This window comes from Phalangium opilio, unplaced genomic scaffold, assembly GCF_054372755.1.
Source record: "Phalangium opilio isolate 3A_F unplaced genomic scaffold, DU_Popi_V2 ptg000662l_1, whole genome shotgun sequence".
Classification (NCBI taxonomy): domain Eukaryota; kingdom Metazoa; phylum Arthropoda; class Arachnida; order Opiliones; family Phalangiidae; genus Phalangium; species Phalangium opilio.
Window position 1 is genome coordinate 1,069,693 of NW_028324246.1, and position 17,548 is coordinate 1,087,240.

At 43.1% G+C, this 17,548-nt stretch overlaps 2 protein-coding genes across 2 annotated transcripts in view; both read left to right on the forward strand.

Moving 5' to 3' along the window:
• The window catches only part of LOC149588239 (putative glutamate receptor), an 84,425-nt gene that overhangs the window by 35,637 nt on the left and 31,240 nt on the right, over positions 1–17,548 (forward strand). The window lies entirely within an intron of this gene.
• Positions 10,624–11,548, forward strand: LOC149588242 (uncharacterized). The gene has a single exon (XM_089862970.1). The coding sequence runs from the start codon at positions 10,677–10,679 to the stop codon at positions 11,472–11,474; it is 798 nt and encodes a 265-aa protein (XP_089719096.1). The 5' UTR covers positions 10,624–10,676; the 3' UTR covers positions 11,475–11,548.

Sequence of the window (17,548 nt, forward strand, 5' to 3'; positions counted from 1 at the left end):
TCGGATTCTACTTTCAGGATAATAGTAAATGCGTTAACTTACTCTGCTCAGTTTATTCCCAGATTGTTCAACAAATAGCAAAACATATCCTAACAAAGATCCAATAATGTACGTTGGAATACGATATTGTGGTTTAATGTAAACAGTATCAAAGTAATTATGCGCTCTGTAAAGGAAATTAAAAATTAGATCAAAATACTGAGAAATTTTGGCAAGATTTAAAAAACTGTTCATGCAACCATTTTATTTGACTTTGGCTTGTTAGATCCCTTTTCATATAACTAATATTAGGTTTTGTGGGGATTCGAGTATTGAGGCAGAAAAATATGACGGTTTGAACAACTTGTTTTCATGAGACGGAACCCCGGGTATGTAGATCAGACCAACACCTTAATCCTCTAACTATAAGTGTTGAACCTACTTGCGCACGTTTGACGATATGTCAATCAACAATCCGGAAAAATTTCGTCTATTATTTACGTAGCCTGTCGGTTGGAAACCGTTGTTCCAGGATACAGAAAATGTAGTGAACCATGAACCAAATATTATCGTTAGAGCGATAACAAAACCAATATTTCTTTTGAACGTCTTGGAGCTATGTTAAATACACGCCACTAAAACCACAAGTATTGAAGCATCTTCAAAAGCAAGCGAACAAACCTTTTTAAGTATACTAAAAACAATGGAGCAATTATGAAAAATTGGATGTCACAGCAAATGTACCATCCAAAACCTAAGCACTGAAAAGGTATATCATTCATCAGGATATATGAAAGCAGTGTACTAAATATTAGTGAAATCGGTTAAATGGATTGTCGCTATTCCATGAATAACAATACTGTTCTTATAAATTCTATGAAACTAGTCCTGACCGACTTATACCAAGTGTTCTGTCTTAAGCTTTTCGTTATTGCAGTGGAGTGCTTTTACAATGCCCATTATCGTTTCCAAACTCATAGACTAGGATTCACGTTTTAAAATATATAATTTGGTTATTAATTACTTGCTGTTCCATTGGATTAATATTGGAGATGTAAAGCAAACTCTGCCACCAGCTATTATAGCATATTTCCTTTTGATGCTCGAGATAATTCCAATTTGCCGTAGTTCCAAAAAGTGGTGGCAGTGCGATGAAGCAAAATAGAACCATCATGAGCGCCGGTGTCAACCTGTAAATAACAAGCTCAAAAATCATTTGGCAATACTTCCTGTGGTTTCCAATGTGTTAAGGTAGTACAGCACTGAATATTTGCTCAGAAAAAGGGTATAAAATGTGTAAAAGTATGCCTACGTCGGTAATGTCAAGCCAATTCCAAGTTTCATGCTTTGAGAGACCATTTTTAGGAAGAATTTTAGTGGTAAAGTGATTATGATAACCGCTACGTGATTTTGAAATGGAAATATTTCTTAATTTTACCTCATATATCTGAGAATGTACAGTTTGCAAATATTCCATTTTGAAATTTTGATGGTTTGTTCTTTTAAGAAAAGGTACGAAGTAAGAAATCCACTGGCAAAGGGAAAACCATTAATGAAAATCGAACGCTAAATTATGTAAAATTAATATTAACTCTACCTCATTAAGAAGAAAGTATCAACAGAGAAGCTTCCGTGCGTAATCACACTAAAATGTGGCATAAATGTCTTAATATACATGTCAGGTGCGTTGTCTGAAAATTATTTTCAGTTATGTCAGGGATAGATTTAATTTTAGAAGTAGGAATGGAGAACAGAGTAATGTATGCACGCGTCAAAGTCCCGGACCCCCTTCCACGGGACGGGGGGTATGAAAGAAGAAGCTGGTCATAGCGACAGAGGTAAAAAGGAATTACGTATTTTTCGACGTCCCCATCAGTACCGTCATCAAAACGTAGTTTAAGTGAGCCAATAAGATAATCTTGTTGGGGAGGTGGGGCTCTATACTGGGCTATGAGTCGGACTGTCGTAAATACTACCCGTTCTCCATTCCTATTTCTAAAATTAAATCTATCTCTGGTTATATAATAAGCACCCATTGAAGTGAAACCAAAAATGAGCGTATGACAAATTATAACCCAGGCCATGGTAATTGCGCGAATTCCGTGTAAACAACTGAGATCACCAGGCCTACTTGATGTGTCGAAGATGATGCTTGTATTCTTTATTACGGAGAAGCATCGTATGATTTCTTAAATTGGGTTAACAATTTTATACGTTATAAATAAGTTGAGGAACATAAATCTTTCACGAGATAAGAAATTGTTGAAATTTCCTGAATCAATATTGCAATTCTTTTCAAAATAAACCAGCTTACCTGTAAAGATTTTTTTACCACCAGATTTTTTGACTGAGCTTTGTTGTTTCGACACGTGTTCCAGAACTTTCGAAGAACTTAACTTTGCATCATCGGGAGTTGAATGAACGGAAATATTAGGGAGCGTCTTAAGTTCAATATTACGGGATTGGCTTAATTTGAAATCCACAAATGTACCCACGATCAGTATAACAATCAATAAAATTAGAAATAACCTGCAAAGTGAGAATAAGTTACTTTACGAAAGATGTCTTTGAATAATTTAACGTAGAGTGTTATTAATAATTTATTTACTACTACTACTATTATTACTACTACTATAACAACTACAGAGTAAGACAAACTAAGAGCCTCATCGTAGATATTCATCATACGATGTGGCTAAAAATTCGAATTTTTCGTAGTCCTGGATTATTCCGTTAATTTACGGTTTACTTACACGCATATGATTGTCCGGAAAGGTAAAGGTTCATCAACTGGAGTGCATACAATATCATGCGTGGATAAAATATTACCCAGAAATGAAACTGGGAGAATGCTATTTAGTACTTCAGCTGGCATAGTACCTAAAAAATAACAATGATCATGATGTTGTTCCATGGAGCAAGCGAGATATAGATGAAATTTAGTTTTTGGTAAAAGGAGTATGAAATGGCCACTTACAAATTATTAAACTAGTAAAATAAGAGAATCTTTTCTAATATTAGTAACCTCTAGGATAATACGGCACTAGGGTTCTTGAGAAGTAAAAGGATGGGTCTCTAAAAAGATTGCGTGGCAACTCGAATTACGCTCATTGGTTTAAGGCATTCATGGCGATTTCTTTTTTGAAACAAATTACAATTTTTCAAGAATTTTTATGTTGTTTCATTAGTCTAATCGATTGATTGTCTGTAAGTTTCATTCTTTCTTTAAAATATAACATATATTTTTTTTCAGATTCAATAAATAACGTAAATATATTAAGATCGACATTTCATAAACAGGGTCATGGTATCTTGTCAACAGAGTAGTTTATTATTAGATATAAATTTCGGTTCGAAATGTAATTGTGATAAGGTAACTGACGAAAATAGTACTATAATATCCAAGCTCGCTCGCCCATGATGACTTCAAAATATTTCATTACTTTTAAGGATCCTGTTTGCGAAAAACGTTTCTACAATTCTTTTTCGAATATAACTATGGTGTAGTTCTTCAGCGCCACACGGGTTCGGAACGCAGAGACCTAATCTGAAACCACTTGATTCCTGAAAAGAAATATACTCCCTATTTTTAAGTGTTAACATTTGAAAAGGTCAAATGAATTATTCGGAGTGTGACGAATTGAATCAATATTTTTGTCATCGATACTCGGTGGTAAAAAGGTCATCAAATCTATTTTTATTTTTTGATGACGTAGCTAAAACGAAGGTGATAGGCCTAGAACTTTTCGATATAAAAAAAGGGAGTAGGCAACTATCAGTATCTAAAACACACAAAGAGTTTAACAGATTTCCTCCCTGTGCATTCTCATGATACAAAGACTACAGTGCAGGCGCCAAAAAGCGAGCTGGAAGGCAAAGTTTAACCTCCGTGTCTTTCCCTCTTAAGACCTGACTGACACATTTTGAGCGTTCGCATCTTCGCTTTGCATGTTTGCAAGAACGCGCTACTATCCACATTGGCTTTTTGCTACTTTACGTCCTCACCTCGCGAAGATACAAATTTCTTGCAATTAGTCCAAGAATTTCGTCCCTTCGCGATAAAAGAACCAATCACAGACGAGAGGAAAGGTGTGGTGTGGAGGGTGTTGATTAGTTTCGTTTTCGTCACAATAGCGAAAGCAACGTGCAGCTCAGTCGAGTCACTATTAATAAATATGGACATCGTAGAAGGTGCAATATTTGCTCAGTTTTCACTGGCTCTCACTTTAGGAATAACAAAATGCTTGCGTGTATCTGAACAGTAGCACAAATGTTTTTCGTGATCTGTTGCAAAGATGCAAATAGGCGAAGGGACAACACGCGAGCCTAATGCGGACAAAACTATAGTTACAACGAAATGGTCTATTTGGTTACGTTCGTAAGGTGGCAACCACATACGAAGGTGGGACACCGAAACTTTTTGTTATAATATATGCTTTTGATGAAACATTATCTGAATTTGTAGTAGGGTCATTCCACACCGATTCGAACGACCATGTTACCATGGGTCGGCCGATCTTAATGAAATTTTAACCACGTTAACTATCAACTATTTGATGGTGAAAGCCCAAATTTTAGACCAAAATATTAATTAGAACCAAAAGTAGAGGCTTTTGAACAAAAGTCACGTTTTTAGGTGTGCGCCATGACCATATTCGTACCCCTAAGAATAATGTTGAATAACATTTTTGCATTTTGATCAAATTTTGTAATATTTTCAGATAAAGGGTAATATAACCAGTAGAGTTCAATAGTGCTAACGATATGTCTCTATCTTGAACGGTTCTCTCGCAAATAGGGGTCAATTTCAAAATTTCGAAGAGCGGGGGGTCAACTTTGAAGCAAAACCCTACAAAGGCGTTAACTTCGATTTTTTAGTTTTTATAAGGTATCGATAGCCCCATTCCTAGGCTTTAACGTGATACCAGATTTGTTCGTGATATTTTGGTTCTAAGGCACAAATAACGTAAAAAGCCAAATTTCAAGAAAAACACATTTTTAGGCGAAAATATTTTTTTTATTTCGCGAGGAAAACCATTATTTAGTTATAAATAATACTTGTGCATTGTCTAGTCATATTTTGGGAATTGTCAATTTCCCTAAATATGCCTAGAAAGTTCCGATTTAACTTTGTCGTTCCTCAAAAACCTGCTAAAGGAAGTCATTTTCTTCTTTGGTGGCTTCCAAAAGATGAGGCCACATACACGTCTTTATCGTATTTTGCTGTTACGAACTCTACAACAGAAATATCATCAAATGTAATTGTATTCACGTTGGCATCAACAGAAATATCATCAAATGTAATTGTATTCACGTTGGTATCAACAGAAATATCATCAAATGTAATTGTATTCACGTTGGTATCAACAGAAATATCATAAAATGTAATTGTATTCACGTTGGTATCAACATCCTCATCTATTGCGACCATAACATTTGTGCTGAACGAATCTAGTGATTTTGTCTAGCCGCAGAATGGAATTCCTTTGATTATTCGCATGGTGAAAGCCCCAGTGACGGTATTGTTATGTCGTGCTTCCTTGCAAAACATCGAAAATTATCAAATATTAAAGCCTTTACAATTCTATGAATGGCCAGCAAGAAGAATTCTTGTACTAATTTTTTTTACACTTCGAAAGAGTATGTTAAACTTCATCAACTATAACATCTTTCCAAGGCTAATACTGTCATTGGCCCTCGAAGCCACCATAAATTCCTTCCACATCACATAAATGTGCAGACTTGCACGAGATTCGTTCAGCACAAATGTTATGGTCGCAATAGATGAGGATGTTGATACCAACGTGAATACAATTACATTTTATGATATGTCTGTTGATACCAACGTGAATACAATTACATTTTATGATATTTCTGTTGATACCAACGTGAATACAATTACATTTGATGATATTTCTGTTGTAGAGTTCGTAACAGCAAAATACGATAAAGACGTGTATGTGGCCTCATCTTTTGGAAGCCACCAAAGAAGAAAATGACTTCCTTTAGCAGGTTTTTGAGGAACGACAAAGTTAAATCGGAACTTTCTAGGCATATTTAGGGAAATTGACAATTCCCAAAATATGACTAGGCAATGCACAAGTATTATTTATAGCTAAATAATGGTTTTCCTCGCGAAATAAAAAAAAATATTTTCGCCTAAAAATGTGTTTTTCTTGAAATTTGGTTTTTTACGTTATTTGTGCCTTAGAACCAAAATATCACGAACAAATCTGGTATCACGTTAAAGCCTAGGAATGGGGCTATCGATACCTTATAAAAACTAAAAAATCGAAGTTAACGCCTTTGTAGGGTTTTGATTCAAAGTTGACCCCCCGCTCTTCAAAATTTTGAAATTGACCCCTATTTGCGAGAGAACCGTTCAAGATAGAGACATATCGTTAGCACTATTGAACTCTACTGGTTATATTACCCTTTATCTGAAAATATTACAAAATTTGATCAAAATGCAAAAATGTTATTCAACATTATTCTTAGGGGTACGAATATGGTCATGGCGCACACCTAAAAACGTGACTTTTGTTCAAAAGCCTCTACTTTTGGTTCTAATTAATATTTTGGTCTAAAATTTGGGCTTTCACCATCAAATAGTTGATAGTTAACGTGGTTAAAATTTCATTAAGATCGGCCGACCCATGGTAACATGGTCGTTCGAATCGGTGTGGAATGACCCAGTACCCCGTTAGCTTCCGTCCCAAACTTGCAGTATCTCCCTTTTAATCCCGATGGGAATTCTGTGGATTTTGGCGCCTTTGCTCGTACACATTCATCAAAACTTCCAGGCCAATAGAAGTTTCCTAATAAAATCCCACTCGGTGGTTTACCAATAGAATCCATCACTGGGAAGAAAGAAACATTCTTGTTAGACGTTAATTCTGCTTTAATTGAGTGTATTTGTATACAAATTTCAAATTCAATTAAACGATGCATAATGAGGGATTATTCATAAAGCTTAAATAAGACGTTCCTAACAGGATTAAAGGCTAAGGGGTTTGCAACCAAAAGATTTGTTTAAACTTTTTCATGGTGTTGCTGATTTCAACCATGCAATTTCACCAATTCTTTAACATATTGTATCTGTTATTAACAACAAACATGCAAACAAAACAAACCACCACTTTCTGTACTATAAACGAAATCTTAGCCATACTCAGACCATAATGTTCTCCATTTTGTAACAGTGGTTATGTTTTGACTTACTTTGTAGCACCCACATACTCTGTATGTTCCTTGACATATATTCTAGAGATTTCACGCAGTTTAAGACTTTCTGGGGTATCGGAGTATCAATCTCTTCCGCATTTATTATTTTACTTCCGAAAGCTTTTGGAGGAGATGTATTTGGTACGGATCTCATCAACGAGGAAATTATCTTGTTCCTTAGGTTAACATCGTCGAATATTTCACTCAAAACGTCGTTGACGTTATTTATACCGTCTTCCATTTCCTCGGACCATTGAATCAATGTACTTGTAATAATTTGGCAAATCAGTATGGAGAAGCCCATATTTACCTAGGTGTAAAAAAGCCTTGTATTATGAACACACGAAATACAACGAGGTCAGTTATCGTTTGCTTTTCGAAACTAAATTGTGTTTTTGTCACTTGGGACGAAATTTTAGTTTGAAAGTAAATTGGAACGAAACTATTTTTGTTTGATTTAATTATTAGTCTCTAAGCATAATTGAAGAAACACTATTATACATTTTTAAGAAAGCTCTATAAATGTTTGTGTGTACATCGCAGCTGATAGCGCGTAGTTATGACCCTATTTTGAGCACTATCTCAAACGTTTTGGAAAGGAAGATATTTTAGTAGCCTACCAAATAAAATACTGAACTGAACAAGCAGACTAATAGATTGAATTATAATATACAAAATGAGACTTTTAAGTATTCTTTTGAAGGTCCCAAACTTAAGTTATGACCATTTCAAGAAAGTGTTCCAAATTAAAACAACTCCAAGTTAAGGCTGGAGGTATGGGCTCCCAAACAATTGTAACTAAAACAAGTAAATGGTCAGATATGGGAAGTAAATAGCTTTACGTTCCAGCGTACGCGCAATTCTACCCACTTATTAGGACATTGTTGCTAGATATATTTTAGATTGAAGACTATTGAAGGCTGATATGTCTTGCTACATAGGAATTTATATTGTCCGAGGGGCTAGTCATTCGCAAAAATTTTGCAGGCCTGAATTACTGAATGAATTCCTTGATTTCCGTGATTAAGATTTTCTTAGGTGATTTCGATAATCTTTACACTGATTTCCCGTTATTTCCGCAGATTATTTGTGATTTCTGTTTGAATTCCGGTGTTTTTTTAGTGAATACCGTGATGACCACTGCATTCTTCGTGAATTACGATAAATGCAGTGATTATTTCTATTTCAACAGATTACGATTTTAATTTTGGATTTTCGAATTCCTCGAATGATTATGTGCGATTACTTTATGAAATGTGTGATTACCGAGAATATTATAAAAGATTACTAGTAAATCATGTGATTATTTCTGCTATTTCTCAAGATTTCACGGGCTTTCTAGGGATTATCGGAGATTTCTTATTACCTTTGATTACCCACAAGAATGATTGTGATTACCTATGATTTTCTAAGAATTCAAGAAATCAAGTAATAGATTTCTACGGTTTTGTACACCTAATTATTTAAGTGACTAACCCCTCGATATGGCCTTGTTTGAGAGTCCGTATCTCTGTAGAAAAAACGTTGTTGACACTTTCCAGTCAGTTTAATCCAAAGAATACACCCATTATTTTATGACTCAATTATAATAGTCTAAATTTTTCAAGCTAATATTATGAATATGTTGAACATTACGAAATAGATCTACTATTATAATGATTAAACGTAGGTGATCAAACTCAAAAGGTACTCACTTGTAAGAAAAGCCTGGAGAAGTTTTTGAAAACGTTTTCTTTAAGCTAGAATTTTTTACAAATTTTCACCAATGCTGATACGTTTTACAAGTAATAAAGCAACGCGGTATATGAATCGCACAATCTAAGCGCGAGTTTACGTAAGAAAATTATCCTTTACGAGTTAGTAATTCCACTCGTGTAAAAACCTTTACATTATTCGGCGTTTTGAAAAAACTGTGAAAATTCATTTTCAGTAAAAAAATCGTATGGTCGGATTTCATATTTTAAACGAAAAAAATTCAAATTCTTTTTCAAAATTGAATTTGGAAAACAATTTTTTGAACAAATTTCTGATTAAATTTCATCTCAATCGAGCGATAAATAAGATTTTGGTGCGATTTTAAAACCCACTCAAAATCGACGTATCTCGGCGCGATAAGCACATTTTGAGAATTTTTTAATGTATTTATTAATTTCCTAGAGACCGTAGGTGCGTTAGTAGTGGTCAGCAATGTATCACACGATGCATTGCATTGATCTGTTAACACAAATTTATCTTAATGTCCCTTAGCATGATAGACCCCTGATTTAATTTTAATAATGAGAAAACCACAGCATCTCAAAACCATATCTTAATTCTTAAATACAAATAACAATAAAAACAATTATAATCTAGTTTTCTAAATCAGATATACCCACAAAGAGAATATGATTTTTTCGATAAATTTTATTTAACTAAGGAATAATTATATTTCCCGGATAGATTCAATTGGTTTTTTTTATTCAGTATATAAATACGTTGGTAACCATTATAAAACACCCCTGGCGTTAAGGACACACAATAATAATTGGCTCAGGTCTATACGACTTTCCCATTTTCATTCAATTCCTCATATTTCGGTTGTGTTTTGATTGATCTTCGAAGCTTGATTATTCTCGCCATTGGCAATTCGACGAGTAATATCAGAAAGAAAGATAAAATATACGTCAAAACAAGATATCCGACGAAATCCCTGAACTGAAAAATTAAGAACATATTGTCACGACCCCCGCGACTCCCCCCTTCAGCCGGAGAACCAAGCCCCGCCCTCATCCGAAGCGCGCCAACCCACGGGCCAATCAGGGAACAGCTCCTGCACGAAAGCGCGGCAATCCCCGAGCCAGGCCCTATAAAAAGGGGCTCCGGCGAAGGAGACAACAACAGTTCCAGCCCAACCGTTCCAGACCATCCAGCCGAACTCTCTGACCTAGCCGCAGCCGCCGAACCCTCTGACCTAGCCGCAGCCGCCGAACTCTCTGACCTAGCCGCAGCCGCCGAACTCTCTGACCTAGCCGCAGCCGAACTCCCTGACCTAGCCGCAGCCGACGACGACCGACCCGCCGCAGCCGACGACGACCGACCCGCCGCAGCCGACGACGACCGACCCGCCGCAGCCGACGACGACCGACCAGCCGCCGCCGACGACGACCGACTAGCCGTAGCCGACGACGACCGATCCACCTCAGCCGACAATCGACCCGCCACAATCAGCGACGACGGAGACGACACGGAAGAGTATTCCTACGAGGCTACCGGCCCCGACCTACCGCCCGCTCCCGCTTCGGATCCCGTGGCCAGTACCGGCCCTACCCGTTACGCTCTCCGAGCTCGCGCTACTATAAATTACAAAGAATAACTGTATAATTCCCGTTTCCACCAATAAAGACTTATTACTCGCAAACCAGGCGTTACACTGGAGGAGGCGCGGGGCAGCATCTAACCCATCACTCTCACCCGCCACACGGGTCGCTACTACCATGGCCGCTACGCTACCCTCGTTCAAAGGACGCCCAGCTGACGACATCAAACCCTGGCTGCGTCGATTCGAGCGGATTGCCACGATAAACGAATGGCCCGCCGCGAGTTGGACCAACTACGTCGCGCTCTACTTTGAGGATACCGCGGCCCAGTTTTGGGACGACGTCCTCGATGCCCGTCCACCGGCTACCTGGGCAGCCGCCAAAGCCCTCTTACGGGGAGCATTTGAAAAAAAGGTAGACGTAGCCGGAATAGAACACGAACTGTTTCACCGCCGACAGGGCAACGAGGAATCATACCCCGTTTACAGTGCAGCAATCCTCGCGCTTTGCAGCAAACTCGGTCGGGAAGTCACCGAGGAGGAGAAAATTCGACACATAATCCGAGGGCTTCACGTAGACCTCATCGAGGGGGTCTATCGCACCGAGCCTGCATCATTGGACGATCTAGCGACCTCCGTGATTCTTATCGCCGATTCTAGGCGCGCCGTCTCGCGCAGCCGTGCCGCCGCCCGTAATTCGAACGATACCGTACCCAGGCCTGATGCAACTCGAATGCTAGATTTCCGACCAAGACTGATGCCCTCGCAACCAACCTCAAACTATCCGCAACTTGCAGCGGTCCCGCCCGCCCAAGAAGAACCGGGGTATCGCCGCGCCGATCGCATGCGTACGTCCGACAACCGTCCCATCTGTTTTAACTGCGAAAGACCAGGGCACGTCGCCCGCTACTGCAGGGAGACCCGGGCTATCGCTCCCGCTCCAGCGGCCTCGGGAAACGACCACGCACGGTCATAAGGGAGAGTCCGACCGTGACCACCGAACCACCAATCTCTCCCACTTACCCACCCGATAATTCACTGACTGTAGTACAACAGCCCGACCGAAACGCGATCACGGACCCCGCTGCCTCGGATAAACAGCTAGTGTGGGTATCGTGCCTAGTGAACAAAATTCCGACCACGGCTCTCGTCGACCCCGGGTCGGCCATCTCCGCTCTACACGAAGACTTCGCCACCAAACTACAACTGCAATTATCTACGTGGAACCAGCCGCTTCGATCAGCGTTCGGGCACGTGGCCTTTGCGACGGGAAAGGCGGAAATCACCCTAGACCTTCTCGGGAAAACTTTCCATCATCACACGGTCGTGATGCCACACTTACCAGCCGACATCGTCCTCGGCATCGATTGGGCTCGCCGTAACCATGTCACGCTCGACTTCGGCACACCTGAAGTCCTCAGCATCCCGAACCACGAAGTTCCAGCCCGAAGCACCCTGCCTGAAGGGCTCTCATCTTCGGATACCGCCCCCAAGTTAGCAGACTCTCCGTACAACGAAGAACCCCAGCTCCTCTCGGCGTACGTGGGACTAGCCGAGCCGATGTCTCTCGCACCATGGACCGAAGCCGTTATCCCCATCGCCCTCTCACCGGGAACCACCTTCGCCCACGGTATCCTGACGCCAAACCACGCATTACGCCAAAAGACGGGTCTCGCCGCACCAAACGCTATCCTCGAAATCTCCAACGAACGATCTCACCTCGCCATCGCCAACCTGTCTTGGCAGAACCAAGTAATCCAACCCGGTATGAAGCTGGGGAACATCGAGGAACACGCCAACCGAGACATCCTGGTCGACCCGATTAACCATATCGGTACCGACTGCAACGAAAGGCAGGAAACTTGGCGCCGCTCAACTATCTCCGACCATCTAGCCCCGGCTGACCGTCGCGACGTCGAGAAGGTTCTTAAAGACTTTAGTCACTGTTTCCAAGACGCCGACCAGCCCGTCCGAAAATCCCGACTCCCCGCGCATCACATAAACACCGAAGGTCACCTCCCGGTCCACCTACCCCCGAATCGAACGTCATTCCCAGAACGAGATACTATTCGGGAGGAAGTAAAGAAAATGGAAGCTAATAACGTCGTTCGCCCATCACGCAGCCCCTGGTCATCTCGGGTCGTACTCGTTCGAAAGAAGGACGGAACCAACCGCTTCTGCGTCGACTTCCGCCGCTTGAATACCCTAACAAAGAAAGACGTCTACCCGCTCCCCCGCGTCGACGACGCCCTCGATCGACTACGCGGAGCCAAATTCTTTTCGACGATGGATCTCGCGTCCGGATACTGGCAAATCCCAGTCGCGCCGGAAGATCAAGAGAAAACCGCATTCAGTACTCCCGAAGGACTCTACGAGTTCACCGTAATGCCATTCGGACTCGTAAACGCCCCGGCAACATTCCAACGGACTATGGACGTTGTTCTTGCCGGCTTGAAATGGAACACGTGCCTCGTGTATCTCGACGACATCGTGGTCTTTTCCACCACGCTCTCCGAACACCTAAGCCACCTTCGCAAGGTGCTAGAGAGAATCGACGACGCAGGGCTAACCCTAAAACCGGAGAAATGTCACTTCGCCGCTCCGTCCATTAAATTTTTGGGCCACATCGTCTCGGGCGACGGAATCGCAACGGATCCTGATCTCACCCAAGCTGTCGCAAACTTCCGCCCACCAACCTCACGAAAAGAGTTGCAATCTTTTCTGGGATTGTGCTCTTACTACCGCCGATTCGTGAAGCACTTCGCTAAGATAGCACGCCCTCTGACGGAACTAACAAGCAACAAAGTACCGTTTTCATGGAACGGCAGAGAAGATAAGGCTTTTCGAACCTTGAAAGACAAACTCACGAGTCCACCAATACTGAGCCATTTCGACCCGACCCTCCCGACGGAAATTCACCCAGACGCTAGCGACAAGGGAATCGGTGCGGTATTAAGCCAGCGCGTAAATGGCGTCGAACATGTCATCGCCTACGCCAGCCGCACCCTGTCCGCGCCTGAGATCAACTACAGCACAACCGAAAAAGAATGCCTCGCTCTGGTTTGGTCCCTTGGCCGCTTCCGCCCTTACATCCACGGCCGTCCCGTTCGAATCGTCACGGATCACCACGCGCTCTGTTGGCTACGAAGCCTGAAAGACCCACATACCCGCCTCGCCCGCTGGTCCCTCGACACGCAAGCCCAAGAAATGGAAATTTACCATCGCAGCGGCAAACGCCACTCGAACGCCGACTGCCTCAGCCGCTTGACCCCCGCTGAGCCGCCTGACGACCCCACGCCGACCGGTGCCTGCTGCTCACTCCTCGACCTTCCCGATGTCAGCCAAACCCAACGGGATGACCCAGCCTGGGGACCTATAATGGGGCACCTGCGGGACCCGAACTCCCCCGTTTCACCAACTATCAAACGACGAGCACAGAAATACACCCTGATCAACGGCACCCTATATCGCAAGGCGCAGCATCGCCCTCTCCTAGTAATCCCGGGTACTCTTCGGAACGATGTTTTACATGCCTGTCACGATCATCCTACCGCGGGCCACTTCGGTATTTTCCGGACCTATCGCCGCCTCCGGGACCGCTACTATTGGCCTAAGTTGCGCCATACCACCCAGCACTACGTCCGTTCCTGTAAACTCTGCCAAACCAGGAAGACGCCGAATACCCGCCCTTTGGGGCTACTGCAGCCACTCCCTTGCCCGGACGAACCTTTCGCCAGATGTGGCATGGACTTTCTCGGTCCCTTCCCGAAGTCACGACTCGGCAATACATTCATAATTGTCTGCACCGACTACCTCACCAAATGGGCCGAAACCAAGGCCGTCCCAGCCGCCACTGCCGCGGAAGCAGCCACCTTCTTTGTGGAGCAAATCGTATTTCGCCACGGTGCCCCGAAGGAACTTCTAACAGACCGAGGATCCCAGTTCATGGCCGCCCTTACTCAGGAGATCCTAGCTAGGGTCGGAACCGGCCATGTCCGCACGACCGCGTATCACCCACAAACGAACGGCCTAACCGAGCGCCTGAACAAAACCCTCGCCGATACACTATCTATGTACGTTTCCGACGACCACTCCAACTGGGATGAAGCGCTGCCAAGTGCCACCTTCGCCTACAACTCCGCCATTCAGGAATCTACCCGCGATTCCCCGTTCCGTCTTCTCTATCTCCGTACCCCCGTGATACCCCTGGACCGTATCTTGCCCGTTGCTCCCGCCCCACCTCCACTCTACTCACCTCAAGACGTGCGCGCTAACGCCCGAACGAACATTGCCCTTGCTCAGGAAAAGCAAACCCAGCACTACAACCTCAGTCATCAACCAGACACCTTTTCCGCCGGCCAGTGGGTCTACATTCGCAAACCCACCCGCAAACGCGGTCGCTCGGAAAAACTCCTCCACCAACACCATGGCCCGTTCGAAATCCTTCGTCGCCTGGGCCCTGTTACCTGTCTCGTCCGTACCAAGCCGGGGGGCCGCCGCGAGGCCGAAACGATACACGTCTCTCGGATGAAGCACGCCACGGTGCGCGACGCTACCGTGGTTTCCGGAGAACCCGGGACGGGCCCTTCAAAAGGGGGGGCAATGTCACGACCCCCGCGACTCCCCCCTTCAGCCGGAGAACCAAGCCCCGCCCTCATCCGAAGCGCGCCAACCCACGGGCCAATCAGGGAACAGCTCCTGCACGAAAGCGCGGCAATCCCCGAGCCAGGCCCTATAAAAAGGGGCTCCGGCGAAGGAGACAACAACAGTTCCAGCCCAACCGTTCCAGACCATCCAGCCGAACTCTCTGACCTAGCCGCAGCCGCCGAACCCTCTGACCTAGCCGCAGCCGCCGAACTCTCTGACCTAGCCGCAGCCGCCGAACTCTCTGACCTAGCCGCAGCCGAACTCCCTGACCTAGCCGCAGCCGACGACGACCGACCCGCCGCAGCCGACGACGACCGACCCGCCGCAGCCGACGACGACCGACCCGCCGCAGCCGACGACGACCGACCAGCCGCCGCCGACGACGACCGACTAGCCGTAGCCGACGACGACCGATCCACCTCAGCCGACAATCGACCCGCCACAATCAGCGACGACGGAGACGACACGGAAGAGTATTCCTACGAGGCTACCGGCCCCGACCTACCGCCCGCTCCCGCTTCGGATCCCGTGGCCAGTACCGGCCCTACCCGTTACGCTCTCCGAGCTCGCGCTACTATAAATTACAAAGAATAACTGTATAATTCCCGTTTCCACCAATAAAGACTTATTACTCGCAAACCAGGCGTTACAATATATTAGCCGAGTCCAATCATGCCTCTTCCTGTTAGAGCAGTGAGTACTTCCTCCGTGGTTTTGAACAAATTTCTCTCTGTTGCACTGATTGCGCATGTACTTGTACGGAACTATAGGACAGAGCCAGTGCTCGGTACCGGTTTTGAAAGGGGCTGACAGAGAATTTGGAGCTCGTTTGCCTCGATACTGAGGGTTAACTATTCCCTTTTAACACTTATTGGAGCTTGCGTATGGATTCACTAGCTAAGAGAAGTTGAAATAATTTGGTCGAGTATTCTTACCAATATTCCATTGCTAAAGTGATTGGGCGCGTCAGTCTCAACTTTGTACATCGATAATACAATAGGGTGCATCAAATAGGAACAATACGACAGCTTACTTAATGGAACCCAAACTTTCAAGGAAAGAAGCGTATTAACTGAGCCTAGAAAAGAAAATAATAATTAATATTTAAGCTTGACCGTCACCGTATTTATCTTTATTAATTGTGCTAAAGCCTGAATCCGGCCATCATGGGAGGTAGTGTTTAACTATAACAAAACTACCTACCTCCGTGATTAGTTAAACAAGCATAAATGACCCACGCCACTCCAGTGACCCATACACTCCTCGAGAATGTGTTAAATAGCGTGTTTATAATTGGTCCATGGTCAACAAAATAAAGACCATAGACAGGTAGAAGAAGAGCGAAGCAAGAGAGTGTCCATCCTGACAGTATTTTTTTCTAATAATTTAAATGAGACGTTAACAGTTTAAAATAATTTTTTCGCATCGAAGGATGATTTTGTGAACTACTGTTAAAGTAGAATACAACCTTAGAGAAAAATAATGCTTCAAGTAGAAAATATGTTAAATTGCACTCGTTCCTAGGTAGGATTCTACTTTCAGGATAATAGTAAAGGCTTTTACTTACTCTGCTCAGTGTGGTACCAGATTGTTCAACAAATAACGAAACATATCCTAACAAAGATCCAATAATGTACGTTGAAATACGATATTGTGGTTGAATGTAAACAGTCTGCAAGGAATTTTGACCTCTAAAAAAGGAAATTAGAAAGTAGATCAAAATAGTGAGAATTGTTGAAATAAATGTTCATGCGACCATTTTATTTGATTTTGGCTTGTTGGATTTCTTTTCATGTAACAATTATTAGGCCTTGTGGGGATTCGAGTATTGAGGCAGACATAGAAGGGTCTAGTGTCTGTAGGTTTGAACAACTTGTTTTCTTGAGACGGAACCCCAGGTATGGCTTCATACAAAAGGACTTCGGTGGACTGGCAACTTTGTAGCCCTATCTAACGTCTTTGGGTCTACATCTGCGATGTTCCGTCTTAACCCCAATAACAAGCAGACGATACTAAGCCCCGCCTTCTTTGGGAAAGGGTCTATAATCCTCGGACTATAAAAGTGTTGAACCTACTTGAGGTAGTTTGATGATATGTCAATCACCAGTCCGGTAATATTTCGTCTATTATAAATGTAGCCTGCCGCTGTGAAATCGTTGTTCCAGGATACAAAAAATGTAGCGAACCATGAACCAAATATTATCGTAAGAGCAATAACAAAACCAATATTTCTTTCGAACGTCTTGGGGCTATAGTAAAAACGCGACACTTAAACCACCGAAGTATTGAACCATCTTCAAAAACAAGCGAACAAACCTTTTTAAGTATACTAAAAATAATGGAGCAATTATAAAGAATTGGAAATCACAGGAAAGGTACCATCCCCAACCTAAGCACTGAAAA

Excerpts from the sequence above, each read along its gene's own strand:
- LOC149588242 (XM_089862970.1), top strand. The coding sequence starts at position 10,677 with ATGGCCGCTACGCTACCCTCGTTCAAAGGACGCCCAGCTGACGACATC.